Below are 21,243 nucleotides of genomic sequence, written 5' to 3' on the forward strand. Positions count from 1 at the left end.
TCAAACCCTTGGGAAATGCTCTGCTACTGTGCGGGTGAGGATACCATAAAGAGTAGAGGATTTGCATCTGAGGGACTGCAATGATTCTCAAGCTCTCAGATGTGAGGCTGTTATTTTGAAGACAATGGTTTGACACTAGGAGCTCAGGCCATTATGTCTAGTTTCCTCGTTTGCCTTTGCACTAAAGCTATGAACAGACATCTCATTTCAGGTGGTCCCGATTTTCCTGGGTTTTAATCTGGATCAAAAAGGAGCAGCACAGCCATTTACACACACAGCCTTTCCAAGCTGATTTGCTGCCTCTCTGCCAGTAGGTGGCCAGTGAGAGCAAAAAGCCTGACAGCCTTGTCCCTGGAACAACCTGCAACTAATTTAAATGATACGTGATCAATTTACAGATGTACACACCATCGTCCTGGGGGAAAAGTGTTAGCACATGAGATCTTGCATACTTCATAGGTACTTAAAGCAGAACAATGGACTCCTATGTCTGTAGGATCCTGGGACAAAAGGCTTTCTCTTGGGACAAAGGCAACATCTGTTTAGACCTCTAGAGCAGAGGTTTCCAACCACTGGGCCACGGCCCAGTACCAGGCCGCAAAGGGCTGGCTGCTGGGTCATGGCATGAGCTTTAACCACTGCTAGCAACAGTTCTATGCCTAGGCCACTCCCATACCATGCTGATTGGCTGGACAAGAACGTCCTCGCTTGGCCGATGACTGTGACTTTAACTTTTGAAATTGGACGGTGGCTAGTCACTTCCGTATCAGAGACTGCAGGAGCTACTAACATCTGGCTTGCCTCCTCCTTGTGTTCTTGGCAGCTAGCTAGCTAACGTTACCCAGCTAGTGATGTGTATGACTTTTTAGCTATTGTCTCTTCCTTTATTGATGATGTTCCTTGCAACCCCCTCCCCTGCCATGTAAAAATAAAATTTAAATATGTAAATTAGACTTTTCCCAGAGCCTGATGAAGGGACTTTGCTCCCAAAAGCTTGCAGAAAAGGACAATTTTCTTGTAATTTTCCAGTTGGTCTAATAAAAGGTATCATTTTGGAAACAAGAGTTCTAGTTTTTTGTAAGTCTTTTTGTCTCAGACCAACATGGCTACCAAGTACACCCCTGAAAGGATAACATATGGCATTTAGGAAACCATGTAGAAAAGAATCTGAAATACCACACTGAATCAATTTGTGATTCTTTAAAGTTGAAATTTGGGCACCACTGAATTCAATAGGAGTTGGTGGATGCATCGATATGTGTGCTTGACTGTGGAGTTGACTAATCCGTCACAGTCTACAAGTGCGTCAGTATTAGGGCACAGTAAATTGATTAACTCTGCCATATGATAGTACTATCCTACAGCAGAGTAATTATGTGTGCTGCAATGCACGTGTAGATAGTGACAGGGCTGGCTGGGGCATGAGGGGCTGCCTGCTACCCAGACCTGCACTTTAGCACTCTTGTGCCCCAGCTAACCCCTCTGCCACCCAGTGCCGCCACTTGGAGCCAGGGTTGACCCCCTGGACCCTCTGCCAGATGTGGTCCTGGGTGCACATATAGACACTGCATCTGGGAGTAGCTGACTTGGGTGCAAACAGAGCCAGAGTTTATTTTGCCACCTTAATACCACGTATAGATGCACCCAGTGCACCAAAGAGCATATTACCAGCTTGAGCGCCTTAGATGCTGCGGACTGGTACTGCTTAGTTATGCCATTCAGAATCTAGCAGTAGAGACACAGAGACCCCACTAGAACAGAGTTACAGAGAAAGAAACTAGACTTAGCTACCACTATCCCACGTAGTATTGAGACTGGTAAAGAAGCATTTATCTTCTCTGGAAACAACCAAGTGTACAGGACAAAATGGCCAATCCATTGACTATCAACCTTGGGTTAGATTCTCAGCTCCTATAAATCACATTGGCTCCAATGAATGCAGTGGAACTGTGTTGACTTATAGCAGCTGGTAAGCTGGCCCCTTTAATATTTCTCAGGCTATTTCTTATCCACTGCACCTAGTAGGTGATTGGTTACCTAAGGGATGTGTTTTTATTTCTGTTCCCTAACTGGTAACTGGAATTTTACATGTGAATTGATTTTAGGAACCAGCTCTAATTACAACAGTTTTTACTTATTATTGATTAGGAAAAAAATGGAAATCCATTGTGGTATCCCCCACAATTCCCTCCAGTAAAATGGATTAATCTTATGTATTATTTAATTCTTTTTTCTGTTAAATATTTCACATCAGCATCAAGCCCAGTAAAAGTTTTCTGCTGTGCTAGTTTCTTCAGAGGATTTCACTAGAATCTTTTACCTGGACTTTCTAGTTGCATTTACAATGCTGTGAGTCTTCCAGTTTAGGGTATATTGTCGTCGCAGTTACAGCAGGCGATTAACACAAATGTCTGAGCACCCAGGTTAATGTAGGCCAGGTGGGAGCAGTCATACTGCAAAGCTCTCCTTGAATTACTGTGTTCTTGATGCTGCTATGATCTCCGCTAGAGCTCCCTGGGGCACACCCCATAGTTCTTTGTGCTGCAGTAAAATGAACTACTCTACTAGTCCTAGTGACTTGTAACAACACTTGTCTGTTCTCCTTGGCAAACAGTGGAAGGTGTGGGAAGGACTGGATGACTATAGGCACTTGAGTCATTTATTGTGTGACCTCACTGTAAAACAGGGGGTTAGAAGCTGAGTGAATGTTTCTAATCTGTAGAAACCTTGATTTCTAACCTGTATTACTACTTGCAGCAGTTAACCCGGGATTAAAACTACCACCGGGCTAAAGGGAGAGGTTTTTGCATGTGGATGTGGGGGTTCAGGGCAATGCTTCAAGTAGGAGTAAGAGCCCAAGCTAATTCTGCTGTGAAGAGACACCCCCATTAAGTCAGTGTTATCACTGCTGTTTCCTTCTTTAACTTCTATTAATTCTTCAGTTCTATACATGATGTCTGCCAAGGAGGGAATCATCACAAAATCAGAATCAGTTCACAAATAATTTGCAAACAACATAAAAGGTCTACATTTGTTAAACAGGTTTCATCGCTGCAAAGCAAATAGCACAAGGTAAGGCCACAATGTATTTCTAATTATCAAAATGTTATGGGATGGACTTTAATCCACAGTTGAAAAGACTTTTTTTAATAGGAAGGTCCACGTTACAAACAGCTGCACTGCTCTAAGTGATCCTACTTTGAAAATATAGTGTTCATTCTGGCTTGGTGCACATGCTATCAGTGTGCAATTGAGGTGAATTAAGGGTCAGTTGTGGTCTAGGACTTTACAGCTTCACAATCGATAACTGAGCTCACAGCGGGCTGATCAAGTAATTGTATATGTGGTTTTGTCAGAAAGACAAACGTGAAGAACAAAAACCTTTGATCTGATGGTTAACTGAGTTGGATTATGACAAAATGTCCTGCTAACTTAAAGATAAAGAGGCATGAGTATTTGTCAGAGAGCAAGCAAAGCACAGCTTATGATTTGGATCTCTGAACTGAAGTACATCAAACAAAATTGTCTTGTTTATAGCAGAAAAAATACCTCCCATGGAAAAGCAAGTGGAATTGAAGTTTCATACAAATATTTTGAAAGCAAATCCGAAGAAGTGGACAGTTCATGCCTAAATTGTCTCCGAGTCAGTATAGACTAAAAAGGTTGTATATGGAACAAAAAGAGAAGATAATTTTTTTCCGCAGTGTCTAAGGCCCAAATGTCCATGTTGCTTAAATAAATTTTAATAAAGTCACTAAATTTAACCAAATAAGGCAATACATGTAAGTACAGTAAACTGCATAGAAAAACAACAGCCATCTAAAATTGCAGAACTAAGCTGGTCCAGATCATACAGGGAATATGTATCCAGGCCAGATCCTCATTATCACAGGGTGTAAAAAGAGGTAGTTTATCTGGGCCAAGGAAACAGCAAAAATGTATACCAGCTCTGAAAGTCATCAGACTGTATAAAAGGTAGGTCTTAGAGAATTTATAAAAGCATCCTCCAGGGTTTTAGGGGATTGACAGGGGCACAGATTTTCTTAAATAACAAAAGCAATGAAGCACACTGCCTTAGCTTAACAGAGATCACGAGGAGGCAATTCTCGCTCCAAATTAATATTCAGATATTTCAGAGATGTCGAGAAACCTCTCCCATGTGGTAAGTTATAAATATGTGGAATGACCTTTCATGGCAAGGTTGTTCCCATAAAATGCTGGGCTCATTAAAAACTAATCCAATAAGATGCCATATAGGGTGGACAGTGAGCACTGTAAATCAGCAGAGCCATGACATCTCTGATTAGTAATGCCTATTGCCTTTTACTATGCTGCAAGGAAGGTTTGCTTTTCAGCATCTAAAAAGGAAATGTTCCATCCTTTTCCTCTGACCTTTTCTTGGTTCCTCTTTCCAATGCACCCCTTTCTCCTCCCCTTCCACCCCAGCTTTAATGGAGTCTCTTCACTTGTCACAAGGACTTAGCTCCTTCATTCCTACCGCAATTATTACTTTACACTTCTGTCCAAGGATTATAAAGCACTTTACTAACATTAACTGAGCCCCATAACTCTTGGCAAAGAGTTGTATTAAAGGACTAAATGACTTCTTAAGATGACACAGGTCAATATAGGAACAGACCTCTCGGTCACCAGCCTGAACCACTGTACCCCCCTTGCCCATCAGGCCAGAAACCAACGGGCAAGGTGGCAGCAGCCAAACATGCTGATTGCAGGGAACACTTCTCATTCACCCAGAGCAGCACCAGCCAAGGCAACAGGCCAGTGGGCAGTGGAGTGTGGTTCTCAGGGTTGCTAAGGCTTCTGTTATTGACCTCGGATTTCAGGGAGGAAGAAGTAAATGGAAGCAGGGCACTCTTGCATTGTTCAAGGAGGGAACAGGAGCAGAGAGCTGGGCAGTAGGAGCTGAAGATAAGTACACCATAAATGCTTGGGGGTGGGGAGAAAAGTCTGCACCACAATAAGGGAACCAAGGTATTCCTTCTGTAGTGAACATACCTGAGATGGATTTCATATTGCCCAGCATGACGGGGCTGCACATTCCTCAAAACCAGGGTGAAGATATCTTCATTTTGCAGCATCTCACATCCTGTCCCGGGCTTTATTTCCTGTCCGTTTTTAAACCAGTGAACTGTGGGGAATGGGTCTCCAGCAATGGCACAGGAGATGAGGACATTTTGCCCTGGAGCTGCTGTCACTGATCTGGGTTTGCTAATGAACCAGGGTTGAATACCATCCTGAGGTTCTGCAACACACAAACACAGGAACCGTGCGGGACTCAGAAATAATAATTAACAAAAGAAACATCCAGGCCTAGATGCCATCAGCAAATGAACAATAGCGCGTGCAAAACACCCATGGAGGAACAAGGTTATTTTGCACACTTCACGGAATAATCTTTTAATTTGACAACGCAGCCAGGCTTTATCTTTGTGAGTAGCTCCTATTAATAGGCTACTGATACTAATCAGTTGTATCATACTTTCTTGGCCAGATCCAAGCCCATAATAAGAGACGTGCAAAGAGACATTAAAACAGCCCTACATGGAGAGCTGAGGATTTTTTTCTCAGCTAGTGCGGCTCGGGGGGGGGGAAGGGCAAGTCACGGGCAGGTGAGGGGTTGCTGGTGGGCAGGTCAGTGTTATAACCCCTAAAAGGGCTCTTATGAGTCAGTGTAAAAGCCCAAACCATGAGGCTGAACCCAACAGGAGCAGGGTGAAGCTAGCATCAGGCTAGACAGCAAAGAGAAGAGCCACTACCCCAGCTCTTCCCCAGGGGTGCCTACCCACACAGTTTCCTCTAACCACGGAGAGAGAACGAATGAAGATCTTGCTCACATAATGACCAGTCAGAGGCACGGCAAGATGAAAAGCCAAGATGTTGGTAGCTCACTATGCTGTATGCCTGATTTCTTCTTTAGAAGAGATGGAGGTGGGCGCATCTAAAAGCCCTATGCCCCCATGTGAGGCATATCCTTCCCTATTCTTTCAAAGGCTTTCTGTATGCGGTTGTTTTCAAATGGTGGATATCAACCATTCCTCACCCCTTATTTTTATGGTGCTAATAATAAAAGAAGGCAGAATGCCTGGCTCCTGGGCAGGTTTTCAAAATGCCTGAAGCTTTATAATTAGAAAGAAAACTAGCATTAAAACGGTTTACATTAAGTCCACAGCTAAATGGGCCTCGATAATTATAACCTGAATCGGATATAATAGAGTATTTGTGCAGTCCTCAGATTAAGCTGCCAGAATGGGGTTTTTTACATAGTGATAGGACATTTCAGAGTGAAAACAGAGAAACTGCTTCTGCTCAGTACTTCTCTTAGCTGAGTTCTGAGAGCTCGCAGCATCCTCCTTAACACAACTTATGCATACGCTATTTTATTTTAAATAGGCCCTCCTCCAGCATACATATTTTTGTCTTTATGCTCTTCCCATACTTATGGATAGGAGCACTTTCAGCTTCATACCTTGGACAGTCAAAGTTGCATGAGTCTGTGTTTCTCCTAAGTCATTCCAGGCTTCACAAGTATATTTGCCTGTGTCCTCAGGAAATACCTCCTGGATGTACAGGCTGTACTCACTGCCTTTCTTCTCAAAGTGAAAATCTTCTGTCTCCTGGATTTCTTTCCCATTGTGCAGCCAGATAATTTCAGGTGGGGGGTTTGCTGAGCAATGCAAAAGAAAAAGGCATCAACATGACTGAAAACAGAAGTGGGGTTATCTGCCTTTTCAGATCTCAGACAAGACTAACTTCAGCTTTGGCGCAGGCAGGCACAAATCCCACTGATTCCCCTCTATGTCGAGGGGTGGTTATAACTCTTGGAACATTTTGAAATGAAGTTCTACTTAAATACAGATCAACCTGTTGTATTTTTCTCCCTGCCTCCTTTTCAGTTTATGGCTTGAGATCAACATCAAAACAGGAACCATTTGCAAATCTGAATTTGTGTCTGCTCCATCCTCCACCAAACTCAAGCCAAAATAACCTGTGTGTTCAGAGAAGAAAGGGTGGTGGCTTCACGTAGGGAAGTAGCAGAGGCAGGTGGACACCAGAAAAAACTGGGTTGCAAGCTTCTTGCTGAGGTTCCCAATAGGAGCACAAAGCACAGTAAGATCTCTTTCTCACAAGGCTGTCTTTGCTAATCACCTATTCTAATTCTTATGAAAGGCAAAATTGCTGCAAATGGAAAACTTAAGCCAAGGGATGCTAGGCTGGTTTTCTTTCATTGTTTTTAAAGGTACAGTATAGTGCCAGACTGTGATACCTTTACTCATAATGAGTAGTGCTTTATGCCTATTAACTGGACCACTATTAATTGGACCGCTGGAGTACTAATGTACTATCGAACACAAGTTAGGGAATTGCATCGTTTGCAAGTTCATCCTCCAGCGACATCAATGCCCAGACCTGGTACTACGTAACAGAGTAATTTGTAGTTTGATTCATTAGAGATCATAAAAAGTAAGGTGGGGTAGGCTGGAAAGTGATTTTTACAGACTCTGAACACAAGGTTGCGGTCAAAGATTTGTGCTAACACAGTTCACTGCAGGACTGCTCCGTCTTCTACAGCACTAATCTTATAGCAGTAGACAGCATTTCAGTCTTGTCTAGGCTTAATGACATTTTGACAATAAGAATTTGCTATTACCTGGCTTATTATTCCAATAAAAGGGCACTTCTACAGGTCTGAACACACCAACAAAAGGCAGTGTTCACTCACCCTGAAGATTAATCAAGATGACCCAGGTTTTTGCTTTATTAAAATTGGTTCCTGGAAGCACAAAGGAAAGCACTGCATGGTTTAGTGATTTGGTGATCTAGCATCTAAGGGCTTTTCTTTTCAATAATGTTGGTACCTGGGCTCCTTACCTGATACTTCCACGGTCATTATGACTTGACTTCCATCCATTACTTTGAGGTCAGTCAGACCTTTCAGGAAGACTGGTGCAAAGTTCTTGTTAGGCTGGATGGCCTGTGTGCCCTCCACTTTTGTGCTGCTTTTTTTTTCTGTGAAACAGAATAAAATAGTTATCTTCCTATTTTAATTTTTAATAGTTATCTTCCTATTTTATTTTTGGAACACTCCCTACTAAATTAAAGCTGCTCTGAGGCTTGAGTTAACTTCATTTTGAGATCTTAGCCCAGCTCCCAACGCTCAGATAAACACGTCAACAAACCACTACCAATGCGGACAACCCTCGCTTAACGCTGTTTCGCTTAGCGCTATTTCGCTATAACACTCATTTTAAACTGATACCTAATTGCACTTAGTGCTCATGAGTTTTGTTATAACACTCGCGGTTGCCATCTTGGGTCATTAAAAGCAATTGCAGTCGCCATCTTGGGTCATCAAATACTTTCAATTTCGCTTAATGCTCGTTTTGCTTAAAGCCCGGTTTTTCAGGAACCAATTAAAAGCGCTAAACGGGGGCTGCCTGCATGGTCACATCTCTTCTCTAAGTGTTAATGGAGACCTAACTATCCTCCCGTTGGGAGAATCTCCTCAGAGCTGAGGATAGGACAAAGAAATGTGCCCTTATTTTTCTTAACACTCCTGTCCTCACGCAGAGAGTTTTGGGCTCTGCAGCTGACAATCCAGTTCCTTTCATGAGTGCATATTAAACACTTTAAAAAGATGTAATACAAGTAGCTACTCTCATGACCCATGAGTTAAAACTTTAAACTCACTGAAACATGGGATTTGCCATGCTGAATCAAACTACAATTCATTTAGCCTGGTGGCCTGCCAATACCAAATGGATTAGAGGAGTGCAATCAACTTCACAACCCTTTCCTGTAGTACAGCCTGCTAGTGGTGTCATGATGGGGAGGTTTCCTTCACAAGCCCAGAGACGATCAGTTCATGTCTGGCAGCCTGAGCTGTGCTCAGCATCATTTTAGGATTCAGTAGTTAAAACTTATTTGTTCTTTAAAAACATCCATTTGTGGTAGGAGACTCCTACTACCTGTAATAGTATAGCCAGCTGAAGGGTTTCACATGGTGTGAGGCTACTTTATTTGGCTAGATCCATCACACGGGGTAAGTGCATCTGCCTAATCACTCAAAACAGGGCCATTTATGGATCAGGACAAATGCAACGAGTCATAAAATACTTGTCGGTCATTTGGATACGCTTGCTGCCTGAATCTGTGAGCTCACTGATGGCAGAGATTGTGTTCCCTTGCACAGCGCCAAGCAGAGGCTTGGCTGACTATCAGTCAGAACAACTTCCCGTCATCCGTTCCCATCACAAAAGCTTTGGCCAACTTCCCCCACCTTGAAGATTGTTACTGGTGTGTAACAAGACACTTGAAATAATACTACAGTAATACAGTGTGCTGGAGTGGGGTAGAGTAGCCCCCAACGAGCCAGGGAAATAGGGAGAACAGAATGGAGCATCTTTGAAGGGAGTTTGTTGAGCTGACCTGAGGACAATTTCCAACTCATTCACTGTTTGTGTGCTATCTAACTTTGGAAGCAGAGCAGACCGGCATTTCCTCTAGCAGAGGTCTTTTTTTTTTTTTTTTTAGCAGAAATGGCCCAAGGGCTTATGGCATTCTTTCCATGAGCCTGGCTAGGAAGGTATTGAACCTGTGAGGCAAGAAATGTGGGAATTCAGCTAGGTACTGCTGATCAGCTTAATGGGATTAACTTCCCACTGTGCTGGATACGTCCAGCTCAGAGTTTGTGACAGTATTGATCTGTAGCACGACAGATGCTGCACAAGTGAAATGGTCAAAATTTGGGCCTGGCCCATCTCCAGTGATGAGAGTGGCTCAGTTTCTCCTGCCCTTCATTCTTCGCTCCTGGAGAATGCTAGAGAGAATGGCTGAGCTGTTTGATCCTACCTCTTTTTTTCTCTGCTGCAACCCCCCAGAACAGAAACAGATCTGAAACAAAGTAGCAAGCCATAAAAGGGGAAAAATGACAATAAGAAAGGGAGGGAGGAAAGCAGAAGAAAGAAATAGGGCAGAGAAAAGGTGAGAAGAGAGATCAAAGGGGACATTAAAAATAATAGCACTTCTGTAATCCCCTTCCATCAAGGCATCTCATAACATTTTACTGAGAGAGAAGGAAGGAGACAGACCAAAAGGGGAAGGGACAAGCAAAGAAAAAAAGATGGACAGGGAAGGAAATAGCATCATAACCGATAACACTGCACTGAGACACAAGGGAACTTTTCACTTTACTGGAATATGTATGTCTTCAGTTCTATACACATCTAAATGTAGTTCTGTACACATCTAAATCCCTGGGTTTCTGGCCTTTTATCAAGGAACAAGCTATACTGTGTATGGCCCCAAAATATTTAGAAAATTTGGGGTCATCACTGCTGAAGGAACAGAAGAAAAACAACCCCAGAAAGGAATCTGTCAGCAATGTTAACTCCTCCAAGAGCGTGCCACAAAAATGCATGTTTAATGTGCTGGAATAAAACCAATTGTTCCATAAAAAACCTGCTTCCATATAAACACTAAAGGGAGATTGCAACAGAGGGGACGAGCAAATCATTAAAAAGAAATGAATGCCTCCATTACAAGAGTGATTTCAATTTGGTCCCTGATTTCCGCAAGCTGGTTTTAGCTGAGGAATCCTGCACCTACCTGGAGCCCGACTGAGGGCAGTGTGGGCCCAAGCGTCTGCTCTTCCAGAACGATTTGCAAAATCTAGGTCCAAACAGGATCGTACCCTAGCAACTAGGCAATGCTGACCATTAAAGAAGAAGAAGTGCAGATGACCAACACCAGATCCAACTGCTGCTTAAGAGCCTCAGAAATAATACTTAGAAAGAACTCATAGGCTGGACTTCGCTTTGTGCCAATCTCTGAACACAGGTGAATTTCACCTATCAAAATGAAGATAAACTATGCAGAAATTAGAAAGGAATTGAAAGGGCGAGGATATTTTAAGAACCTGAAGAGTGTTACCACCACAGGGGGAAATCCAGAGGGGTGTGTCAGCATCCTATTCTACCTTAACCATGGACAGGAAAATTTAAGCTGATCAGCAAAGAAAAGCTTCCAAAAGTTTAGCAGGATCTTTTCAGGTGCAGAGACAAAGGCACATGTGTATATCATAACCACTCTGAGAACATCCTCATCCTTACAAATAAAATATGTACCAAAACAGAGGCATTTTGTCTGATTCAATATACTCCTTACAAGAGTAACAGTTGGCCTTTTCGGTTTATCTTGAATGATTCCCCCTTCTCCATTTTCCACAATATACTGTATTATGCTTAGTAGTGGAGATGACACTGTTTTCTGATACCCACTCTCCTTGGAAAGTGATATATAAGAAAGCTGGTTAGCATTAATGAAACTCTAGAATTGCCTGAAAAGTTGCTAATTGCACAGGTGCTATAGTGGAAAATGAAAAAAGCAGTCATGGCTAAGGTGACTAGTTTTCCCCATTCACATGGGGATAGCTCTATCAAGCCTTCAGTCAGCGCAGATGTAGTTAGGGGTCTTCTGGAGGGGCTAGACATTTTTAAATCTGCAGGTCCAGATGCCCTCCACCCAAGGGTGTTGAGGGAGCAGGCAGGGGTCATCGCGGAGCCCTTGGCCCGGCTGTATGAGCATTCGTGGTCATGTGGCCAGGTGCCGGGGGATTGGAAACTGGCTAATGTGGTCCCTATTTTCAAGAAGGGGAGGAAGGAGGACCCAAGTAACTATAGGCCTGTAAGCCTCACCTCAGTCCTCAGGAAGCTCTTGGAGAGAATCATCAAGGAGCACATCCGTGGGGGGCCTGCAGGGGAGATCATGCTCAGGGGCAATCAGCATGGGTTCAAAGGCAGGTCCTGCCAGACCAACCTGATTGCCTTTTATGACCAAGTAACTAAATCCTTGGATGATGGTGTTGCCGTGGATGTAGTCTTTCTAGACTTTAAGAAGGCCTTTGACACTGTCTCTCACCCCATCCTCATCAATAAATTAAGCCACTGCAGCATTGATGCCTGCACAGTTGGATGGGTAAAAAATTGGCTGATGGGGCGCACCCAGAGAGTAGTGGTGGACGGGTGTACTCAACCTGGCAAGATGCGAGCAGTGGGGTCCCCCAGGGCTTGGTCCTTGGGCCCGCACTGTTTAACATCTTCATCAGCGACTTGGACGAGGGGGTGGAAAGCACGCTGTCCAAGTTTGCTGATGACACTAAGATGTGGGGCGAGGTGGACACACAGAGGCGGAAAGGGATCTTGGAGTCATTATTGACTCCAAGATGAACATGAGCCGCCAATGCCAGACCGCAGCCAGCAAGGCCAGCCATACCTTGTCATGCATCTAAAGGTGCATCTCAAGCCGGTCCAGATAGGTGATGCTCCCCCTCTATGCGACTTTGGTCAGGCCGCAGTTGGAGTACTGCGTCCGTACTGGGCGCCACACTTCAAAAGGGATGTGGCCAGCCTGGAGAGGGTTCAGAGGAGGGCCACCCACTTGGTGAGAGGGCAGCAGGACAGGCCCTACGAGGAGAGACTGAGGGACCTGAACCTGTTCAGCCTCAGCAAGAGGAGGCTGAGGGGGGACCTGGTGGCTGCCTACAAGCTCATCAGGGGGGATCAACAGCAAGTAGGCAGAGCCTTTTTCTCCCAGCACCACCTGGGGTGACGAGGAACAATGGTAATAACTGATGGAGAACACATTTAGGTTAGAGATCAGAAGGCAATATTTTACAGTTCGGGTGGCCAGAATCTGGAACCAACTTCCCAGGGAAGTGGTCCTCGCCCCTACCTTGGGCAAATTCAAGAGGAGGTTGGATGGTCACCTGTCTGGGGTCTTGTGAACCCAGCATTCATTCCTGCCTGTGGCAGGGGGTCAGGCTAGACGATCTGTTCAGGTCCCTCCTGACCCTAGCTACTATGAAACTATGAATCTTGGGTAGAGCACAAGAAAAATACATGGCTAAAAAGGCTGGTTCCATAGCAACCAGAAATTACTGTCTTCAAACACACACAATGCTCACAAAATAGATTTTAAAAAGAAAGATTGTCCCTCTGTAGTAATGCCTCTGATTTTATACTGCTTGTGCCAAATACTGTGTGCTGACGGTGAAAATGACTTAAGTTAAAAAGGCCAAATGCTAAATTGTACGAATGATCTGTCCGGCAAAGCAGCATTTATGCAAGAAATATAGGACTGTTTATTACATGCAATATGCACTCCAGAAACAACACAAGACATCACCTTTTAATTGTGCTCAGGAAAACGAAATGGATCTGCTGACAACTGTTTTGAGGACTACTATACCTACGTAACATGCCTTAATTGTTATCCAGTTCTACTGTAGTGCACTGATCCCTCTTTCGGTAAGTTGATGCTACATACAGCTGTGATTCTTAACCAAGGTGCCACAGCACTCTAGGGTGCCATAAGATCCTTTCAAAGGGTGTCACACAATATTAGAGCTGTTAGGTGTGCAAACCGCTACAGCTGATAACCCAAGACATTTCAAATAGGAATTTAGAGTGTCAAAACCTGCTTTTCTGCGTTCTTTGCAGCAGATTTGCTCTCTAATTTTTTCTATAGTCAAGAAATGAGTGAAAGCTAAGAGCTTTTGGTGCCTAGAGTCTAACGAGGGGTGCTTGCAGTCTAGCAATGGTAAGAACCACTGATATAGTCAGGGTTGTCCCGGGGGGGAGAACTGGGGCAATCGCCCCAGGCCCTGCGCTTTGGGGGCCCCCACCGAGCTGGGTGGAGAGGCTGCAGCTGCCACTTCTGAAGTGGAGCCTCCCACCCACCCGGTGGGTTGGCCGGTTTTTGCTTGTTCCAGCCACTACCCGTCCCACCGTGTCCAGTGTGCCAGGACATTCACTCCCCAGCATAAGTGTGCCATGGGATGGGGAGTGGGGCCCCGCACAGGCTGCTTTGCCCTGGGCCCTGCACCCTGCTGAGATCATCTCTGCATACAGATTCAAAGCTATCATATACTGCACTCAAACACGTTATGGCCTTGTACTAGTTTGGCAGGGCTGCACAAGGTATTTTCCTAATTTACATTAAAATACACAAAAGTTTCTCGAGGTTCAAACACATGGATGTTTAATTTACCTTGTGTGGATCATGCTTGAACAAATGGCATCTGATGTTTTTGTGAAAAAAGGCAAAAACATTAACATGATTGATATAATCCCAGGCTAAATGAATGATTTTGCTTCCCATATATGGTGAAAGTGTATAGACCCCATATGTTTCCACTTGCTATAGAAAACATTTAACATATGCCTGAATTCTAGTGAGTGCTGGCAAAGAAACCTGGGAGCTATCTTAGGACTTGCAGCCACCCCCAAGAAGCATCTACACACCAGGCACCACAAGTCACCTGCTAACCACGTGCATATGGTGGAGGGACTGAATTCATGACTTACGCCAGCGCTGGGGAACTAGAGGCCAAGGGGAAGAGAAACACAGCACCCAAGAGCAAAGGCTAACCCTATACGACATGCCCCACAGGCACAGCTTTGAGGACTTCCTTTATCCCCTCCTTCCAAAGCCCCTTTTGTCATTTGAATAATGGGAACTAGGGTTAGGCTCCCTAGGTCTGAACAATAATGGCTTGCACAGAACAGCCATGGTTAAGAACCAGAGGGTGCTTTGAATCGATGCCTTTTCTAGAAAGCAATTTGAAATCTCAGTCTCTCTAAACTTCTAGCAGCAACCAACTCCCTGATGGTATTTTCGCTGCCAGAGGGGGAAAGGCAATACAAGGGGGACGTTTTTAAACTAAAACTTGGAACAAAGTTTGGTTGCTGATTTTGATACCTCTCCTTACAATGTCATCATCTCACCCCTACCCCTGCCCTAGCTCCAAAATGCAGGAGCCCCAATCTCTCAGAACAGCAGTACTAATTAGTTACAACCAGCTCCACTCTTTTAATCCCATACGTCCCTGATTCATTACTGTGCTGCTTTGATTCAACAGTTGTTTAACTTTAAAGTGAAAATCCGACGGCCAATACAAGAGAAAACTGTCATAAAGATTAAAAAAAAAAAAATCTGTTGAAATCTGGGATGTTTAATTTTTTCTCCAAGGAGTTTCAGCATAGTTGCTTCAACCAGCCTGAAATGGATCATCATCATGGCTATAAATCATGACGGTTACACAGGAAAGATCCGATGAGGCAGTAATGCAGGTTTCATGAAGAGTTTGTAAAATGTAATCCATTCAGCAGCTAGGATGTTTTACCATAATTTACAAAAATAGCCACCAGTTTTAACTCCGTCTGTCTGCTTCACACAGATGGCCAAGTAATGCAGGCTGGCATATCCTAGGGCAGTGATTCTCAACCCAAGGTGCCATAGCCACAACAGCAGCACTGTTAGGTGTGCAAATACCTGCTTCTTTCACAAGATAAACCAAGAGATTCCAAATAGGTATCCACAGTGCCAAAAACATGTCTGACCCGTTGTGGTTTTTCTGAGTTCTTTGCAACAGAAGAGTTGCTCCATTTCTTTTGCATAGTCAAAAAACGAGTGAAAACTAAGAGCTGGCATTTTCTGCCAGGTGCCTTGAGTCTAAGGAGGTTGAGAACCACCAAAGCAACCACAAGATCTACAGGGGCTGTGTACCTCGGGCTGCATGGAGCCCTCACAGTGCCTGGGTGGTGGCAACGTTACCCCAGGCTTGCGAGAAGGGGGTCAGTCAGACATAGGTACCCCAGGGGAGATACCCAAAGCATGGTTTTGGGTTGGACACAGTGAGGTGGGTGGCTCAGCCTAGTACCGCCCCCTGTCCCGCCACATGGTACGACTGTTCCACTAAGCTGATTAACCTTTGTTCAGCTTACAGTGCAAGGTGTAACAAGGCCCTAACATAATATTTCAGCCCAGCTGGGGCTTGAACTGAAGGCCAAAGTCAACAGAAAGGCTCCCATTGATTTCGCCCAATGTCATCTGAACTAGGACAGACTTTTTAAAAAACAAAGTAAGTTGTACAATTCCTGCAGTTTTCCTTTTCCTTTTGATGTTAATACTTAAAATCTTTGGGAAATAGTAAGTAATAGGATGCAGAGGTCAGTGAGAAACTGGGAGACTCCATAATTATCAGCCAACAGCACACAGTACTAAGGCTAGATGTTTAGGAATAGAAAGGGAAGCATTAAAAGGCTATATTCTATAACCACATGTATTTGACACTATTCTGTGTTTTCCCCACACTTTCCTAACCCCCAAGGGTTTACTTTTTCTTAGACAGGGCGACTCCAATGAGTGTCCAATCCAGTGTTTCTGAAAATAAATGGCCACTGAGTGCATCACATCCATAGAGGTTAAGAACAGCTCTAATCCTCCAACTTCCTACTAAAAAGACAGGATTCCCAGCCTGTTTGGAAGAGCACAAGGAGTTCCACATCCAACTGCCTTTGATGCACAGCTATTCAATTTCTACTCTGCCTTCATTTCTTTGTGGGCTTAAATCACTGACTCCACTCTCACTACTATATTGATGCTTTTTTGTCTCTATATAACTGGCTATAATGTTAAATAATGACTCGGAATTCTATCACCTCTTTTGCTCTGGGATCTCAAAATTACCTTTGATTAGTTTAACCTCTGTAAGTTGGAAATTATTAATAGACTCTTATTATTAGCTATGGGCCCAAGCCAAAACACACTTAAACTTCAGGAAAGTCTGGTTCTGACTCAGAACCTTGTGGCTTGGATAAAACTTTAATTATTACTGCAGAAGGATAAACTGAGTTATATTATTGCTTATTAATGAGCATTTACATACTATGCCATGAGTATGCCTAGCACTTAAAAAGGAGAAAGTTTATGGGAAATTCATGCTGCACTGTATGAGTTAATTTATCACATACCTGTTTATATATATACACATATTGTGTGTGTATGCGTGTGTGTATGTATCTATATATATGTATCTATAAATACACACAATTCAGACATTAGTTTAGTTTAGTGGAAAAAAGTACAAAAATAGTCTTTCTTCTGAGAAGATATACATGAGAAAAAAGCATTATTAATCAGACTAGAGTTTCTCAGATCCTAGATCTGATATTAAAAAGAGGGGAAGGATTATGGTGTGGGTCTGGATCCAGATCCAGTCCTTTTTGAAGATGGGAGGTGTAGAGAAATTCTGCCAGGTCCCACTTTATTTCTAGACAAAACAGTTAACTAGACCAGTAGTAATCAATTGGATTTGCCCTGCAGGCTGGATAGGCAATGCCTGGTTGGACCATGGGCCAGATCCAGCTGGTGGGCCCAATCTGGCCCGCAGAGTGGCGCGGCGGGGCCCAATCCAGCCACAGAGAGGGAGGTGGGGAGCAGCATGGCCTAAATCCAGTGACATGGTGGAACAGAGTGTGGCCTGGCTTGGATCTGGCTGTGCAGGGAGAAGGGCACATGGCCTGCCCCAATATGGCCACACGTGGGGGGAGAGGATGGGCATGGCCCTGATCTGGCTTTGGTGCTTGGGGACTTGCCGGTGGGGAAGGTGGCTGTATTAATTACCACTACTCTCCCAACTGCAAAATTTCCCAACCCCTGGGGAGCCCTGGGACCTGGCCACCACCACTGCCACTGCTTCCCATTGGTGGAGCTCACTGCCACCAAAGCCCCAAGTCTGTGGGTCCCATCTAGTCTGCAGACTGTGGGTTGCTGAGCCCTGTACTAGGAGATAGATTCCCTTTGCAAGGATTGAGGTAGAAAGCAGAATATGGGCACTTTTAACATTAAGACCGCTGTGAGCTGCAAAATATATTTGTGAGGATGATGGTGAGTGAAGCCAAACTCACTGTTTGAGAGAGAGCCCCCCCCTCCACACACACACACACACACACATACACACACACACACACACACACTTCTGGAGTCCTGCCCATGGGTCTACCTGCCTCTGATCCAAGCTGGTTCGTTCTGGCCTGCAACCTGAAAAGGTTGCCAGCTGGTGTCCACTGTTAAAATTATGGCCCTACTTTACAAAATGAATGTGTGTAATGTCATGACCCAATGATTGTGTGTGCGCTTCGGCACTGCAGAATTATTTCCCGCCACATGGAGCTTTCTTTGCACGGTGCAATTCTCAGCTGCAGAGAGAAAACCCCGGTGCAAAGGAGTTCCCGCCACCCGTATGTAAATTTGGTCCCCATTATTGGCTGTTTCTAAATTATTCCCACGTGGCGGCTAGCGATTGGCTTGCTAGCCGTATAAGAGGCTTGAGCAGTTTCCGCCCAAGTCGGAGATCTCCGGGGAGGACCTCATTTAGGGGGACTCCGCATCCATCTCGTGGAGAACTCTGGGCCACGTGGTAGAGCCTAGCAAACTCTGCGCGTGTCTCGGAGCCGACCGGTGGTTTGATCACCCATTAAGAGTCTCTCCCCGTCACCGGACAATCCTTGACGTACCCCTGCCCTGCGCGCTCGTTGAGAGTCACAGCACGGACTCTTGTATCGGTTTAAAGAGCTCTCATCGTTCGAGTTTTCTTCTTTTCTTCTGTCTACAACTGTAACCAAGCAAGTTTTCCTGCCTGCACCGCGACCATCTACGGTGTAAGTAAAATAATCTTTAATCAACCTCTACGTGTCAGTGCCTAATTCTAGTTCGCCGTGCCGACTTCCCCGGCCCACGTGCCCGGGCTGCTGGCCACAGCCCCTCGGCCCCAACATGTAAATGACTCTTTCAGATTCTGTTCTGTTCCCCAGGTATATTTAGAGTCCCTTTAGCTGACTTCAGGAACAAAGCAGTATACTTTTGCCTTTCCTTTTACCCTGTGAGTCCCGGAGAGCCAAGAATTCTAATACAGAGCAGCCCTGTTTAAACACTGAGCAGAAATCTGAATAACTCTTGCTGAAAAGCAAGAACTCACATTTGGGTCCCTGTTTAATTTTTGTGGGTACAAACTACTCCCAGGTGAAAGGGGAGCTTCTTCACCCCTTAGGGTGCACCCCAAACTACAAGGGAAGCGGCCTTCTTCCTTCAGCCTGACATGAGATATAGAAGTCACCCATGAATACAATGAGGGAGTTAGATCTTGGCCCCATTCAAAGCAAAGGGCATTTTGCCATTGACTGTAGGCCAGGCATCCATCCTCAGTGAGCAGTGCTCCTTAGTGAAGCTATCCATCTTAATATTTCTGAGGACAAGCTGGAAAATATTCACTAACTGAGGTCAGGAAAGAACGGCACAGTTAGCATGAAACATTCGAAGATACCTTTCTTCTGAAGTTGTGGCCACTCACTCCTGAAGGAAACAAGATACCAAGAAAAGACCCACCAGCCTGTCCTGGTGACGAATGCCCTTTCTGCTCTCGGGTCTCTAAGACAGAACTAAATATGCATATAGGGTTTTTCATTTCCTCTGAGGTCCAGAGTGCTCTTAATCCCCACCAAAATCCCTGGGATCTCAGGGTGCTCATTACCTCACAGGTTGAGCATGAGACCTCCATCCCCAATATCTATATGCAGTGCTGTGCAGAGAGACCTTGGCCCGCACAGGTCCATTAGGACCTGCATTAGGACAGCGCTCTGCTCAGATGAATTAGCCCCGCTGCAGAGCAGGGTAAATTAGCCAGGGTAGAGGGGCATGTTAATACAGCCATAACTTTCCTGGTGCCTGTGGTAGCTCAGGCTTCCTCACACAGCACTGTACTTGCCATGCAGACATACCCTTGCAGTCCAGGACTGGTGAAGCATAAAATATACGGTGCCTTGTGCTTCTAGCCCAGCAAACCTCCTGTTTAGTCCTTATAAGAGACATGCCAGAGGCATCTGCTTGCCAAAATCATATGGTAAGGATGCCTAGCCTGAACTGTGCAGAAAGGACTCTCTCCACAACATTGCCCATTTATGGTGTCTAAATAACACTTTGGCTCACAGGCTAATGAACTGAGCTGAGAAGAAGACTTAACTCCAAAAGTGCTTCTTGCGAGCAAACCTAGGGAGTGAAGCAGCAGCTTCTGCTTCCATCTCTCTGAGAGTGACAGATGTACGTGTAGAAAGTCTGAGTTGGGAAGCAGGCTGCCCGGCTTTCAGCTGGAAAGGAGGAAACTTTGCAAGAAGTTCCACCTCCCTGCCTATTTCCAACATAAATATCTCCAGCTGCTTGCAATTCTCAGATTAACAGAGCTGTCAACCCAATATAAAAAGGGGGCTGATTAAACAGAAAACTGATATGAGGACATTCATCTTGTCTGGCTTTTTTGTTTCTTCTCAGAAAGTGATTTTCTGTGTTAGGCCTAAATTCATGTGGTTAAAACACTCTCTGCCAGAGTTGTAAAGCTTGCAAGCTTGGTTAGAACTGGCCCCAAAATAATTAGGGCTCTGTGGACTTCAAGCAATTATAGACAATTTATTTTTAAGTGAGGATTCAGCTTGGTTTGCAATTTTGCAATGGTAGTTCAAGGTCTAATGATCTGACAGCATCCTTTAGAAACCCAACTCCCATTGTGTATGCTGACAATCAACTGAGTCTGCAGCTGCTTGTGCCAAATGGAAAGCCTCATTTAAATAGTGATCCATGAGGATGTACCTTAAAGGTACATGAGGGAGACAATCCCGATGCGAGGAAAGGGACCAGGAGGCTTCCTTGGCTGACCAGAGAAATCCAGGACAGCCTAAGGGCCAAAAGGGGAGCACATAAAAAGTGGAAACAGGGCGAGATCACCAAAGACGAATATACCTCCTCTGCTCGCGCTTGTAGGGAGGCAGTTAGACGGGCCAAAGCTGACATGGAGCTGAGGATGGCATCCCAAGTAAAGGATAACAAGAAATTGTTTTTTAGATATATAGGGAGTAAAAGGAAGGTCCAGGGAGGAATAGGACCCCTGCTAAATGGGCAGAAGCAATTGGTGACGGACAGGGGGGACAAGGCTGAACTCCTCAACAAGTTCTTTGCCTCAGTGTTCCTAAGCGAGGGGCAAGACAAGGCTCTCACTGGGGTTGTAGAGAGGCAGCAGCAAGGCGCCAGACTGCCACGCATAGACCCTGAGATGGTGCAGAGTCACTTGGAGGAACTGGATGCCTTTAAGTCAGCAGGCCCCGATGAACTCCATCCGAGGGTACTGAAGGCACTGGCCGATGTCACTGCAGAGCCACTGGCAGGAATATTTGAACGCTCGTGGCACACGGGCCAAGTCCCGGAGGACTGGAATAGGGCCAATGTGGTCCTCATTTTCAAAAAGGGGAGGAAGGAGGACCCGGGCAACTATAGGTCAGTCAGTCTCACCTGCATCCTAGGCAAAGTCTTTGAAAAAATTATCAAGGCTCACATTTG

The 21,243-nt window shown here is 44.8% G+C and overlaps 1 protein-coding gene across 6 annotated transcripts in view; it reads right to left on the minus strand.

Moving 5' to 3' along the window:
- Window positions 1-21,243, minus strand: part of MYLK (myosin light chain kinase) — a 389,516-nt gene that overhangs the window by 127,087 nt on the left and 241,186 nt on the right. For all 6 annotated transcript variants that reach the window (XM_025212143.1, XM_006030459.3, XM_025212141.1 and 3 more), the window contains 3 exons: window positions 7,891-8,028; window positions 6,488-6,685; window positions 5,017-5,263 (listed from right to left, as the gene is read on the minus strand). In XM_025212143.1, coding sequence (XP_025067928.1) covers window positions 5,017-5,263; window positions 6,488-6,685; window positions 7,891-8,028 — 583 coding nt within the window. The remainder of the gene's footprint in view (window positions 1-5,016; window positions 5,264-6,487; window positions 6,686-7,890; window positions 8,029-21,243) is intronic.

The sequence above is a fragment of the Alligator sinensis genome, unplaced genomic scaffold, assembly GCF_000455745.1.
Source record: "Alligator sinensis unplaced genomic scaffold, ASM45574v1 scaffold1226_1, whole genome shotgun sequence".
Taxonomy (NCBI): Eukaryota; Metazoa; Chordata; order Crocodylia; family Alligatoridae; genus Alligator; species Alligator sinensis.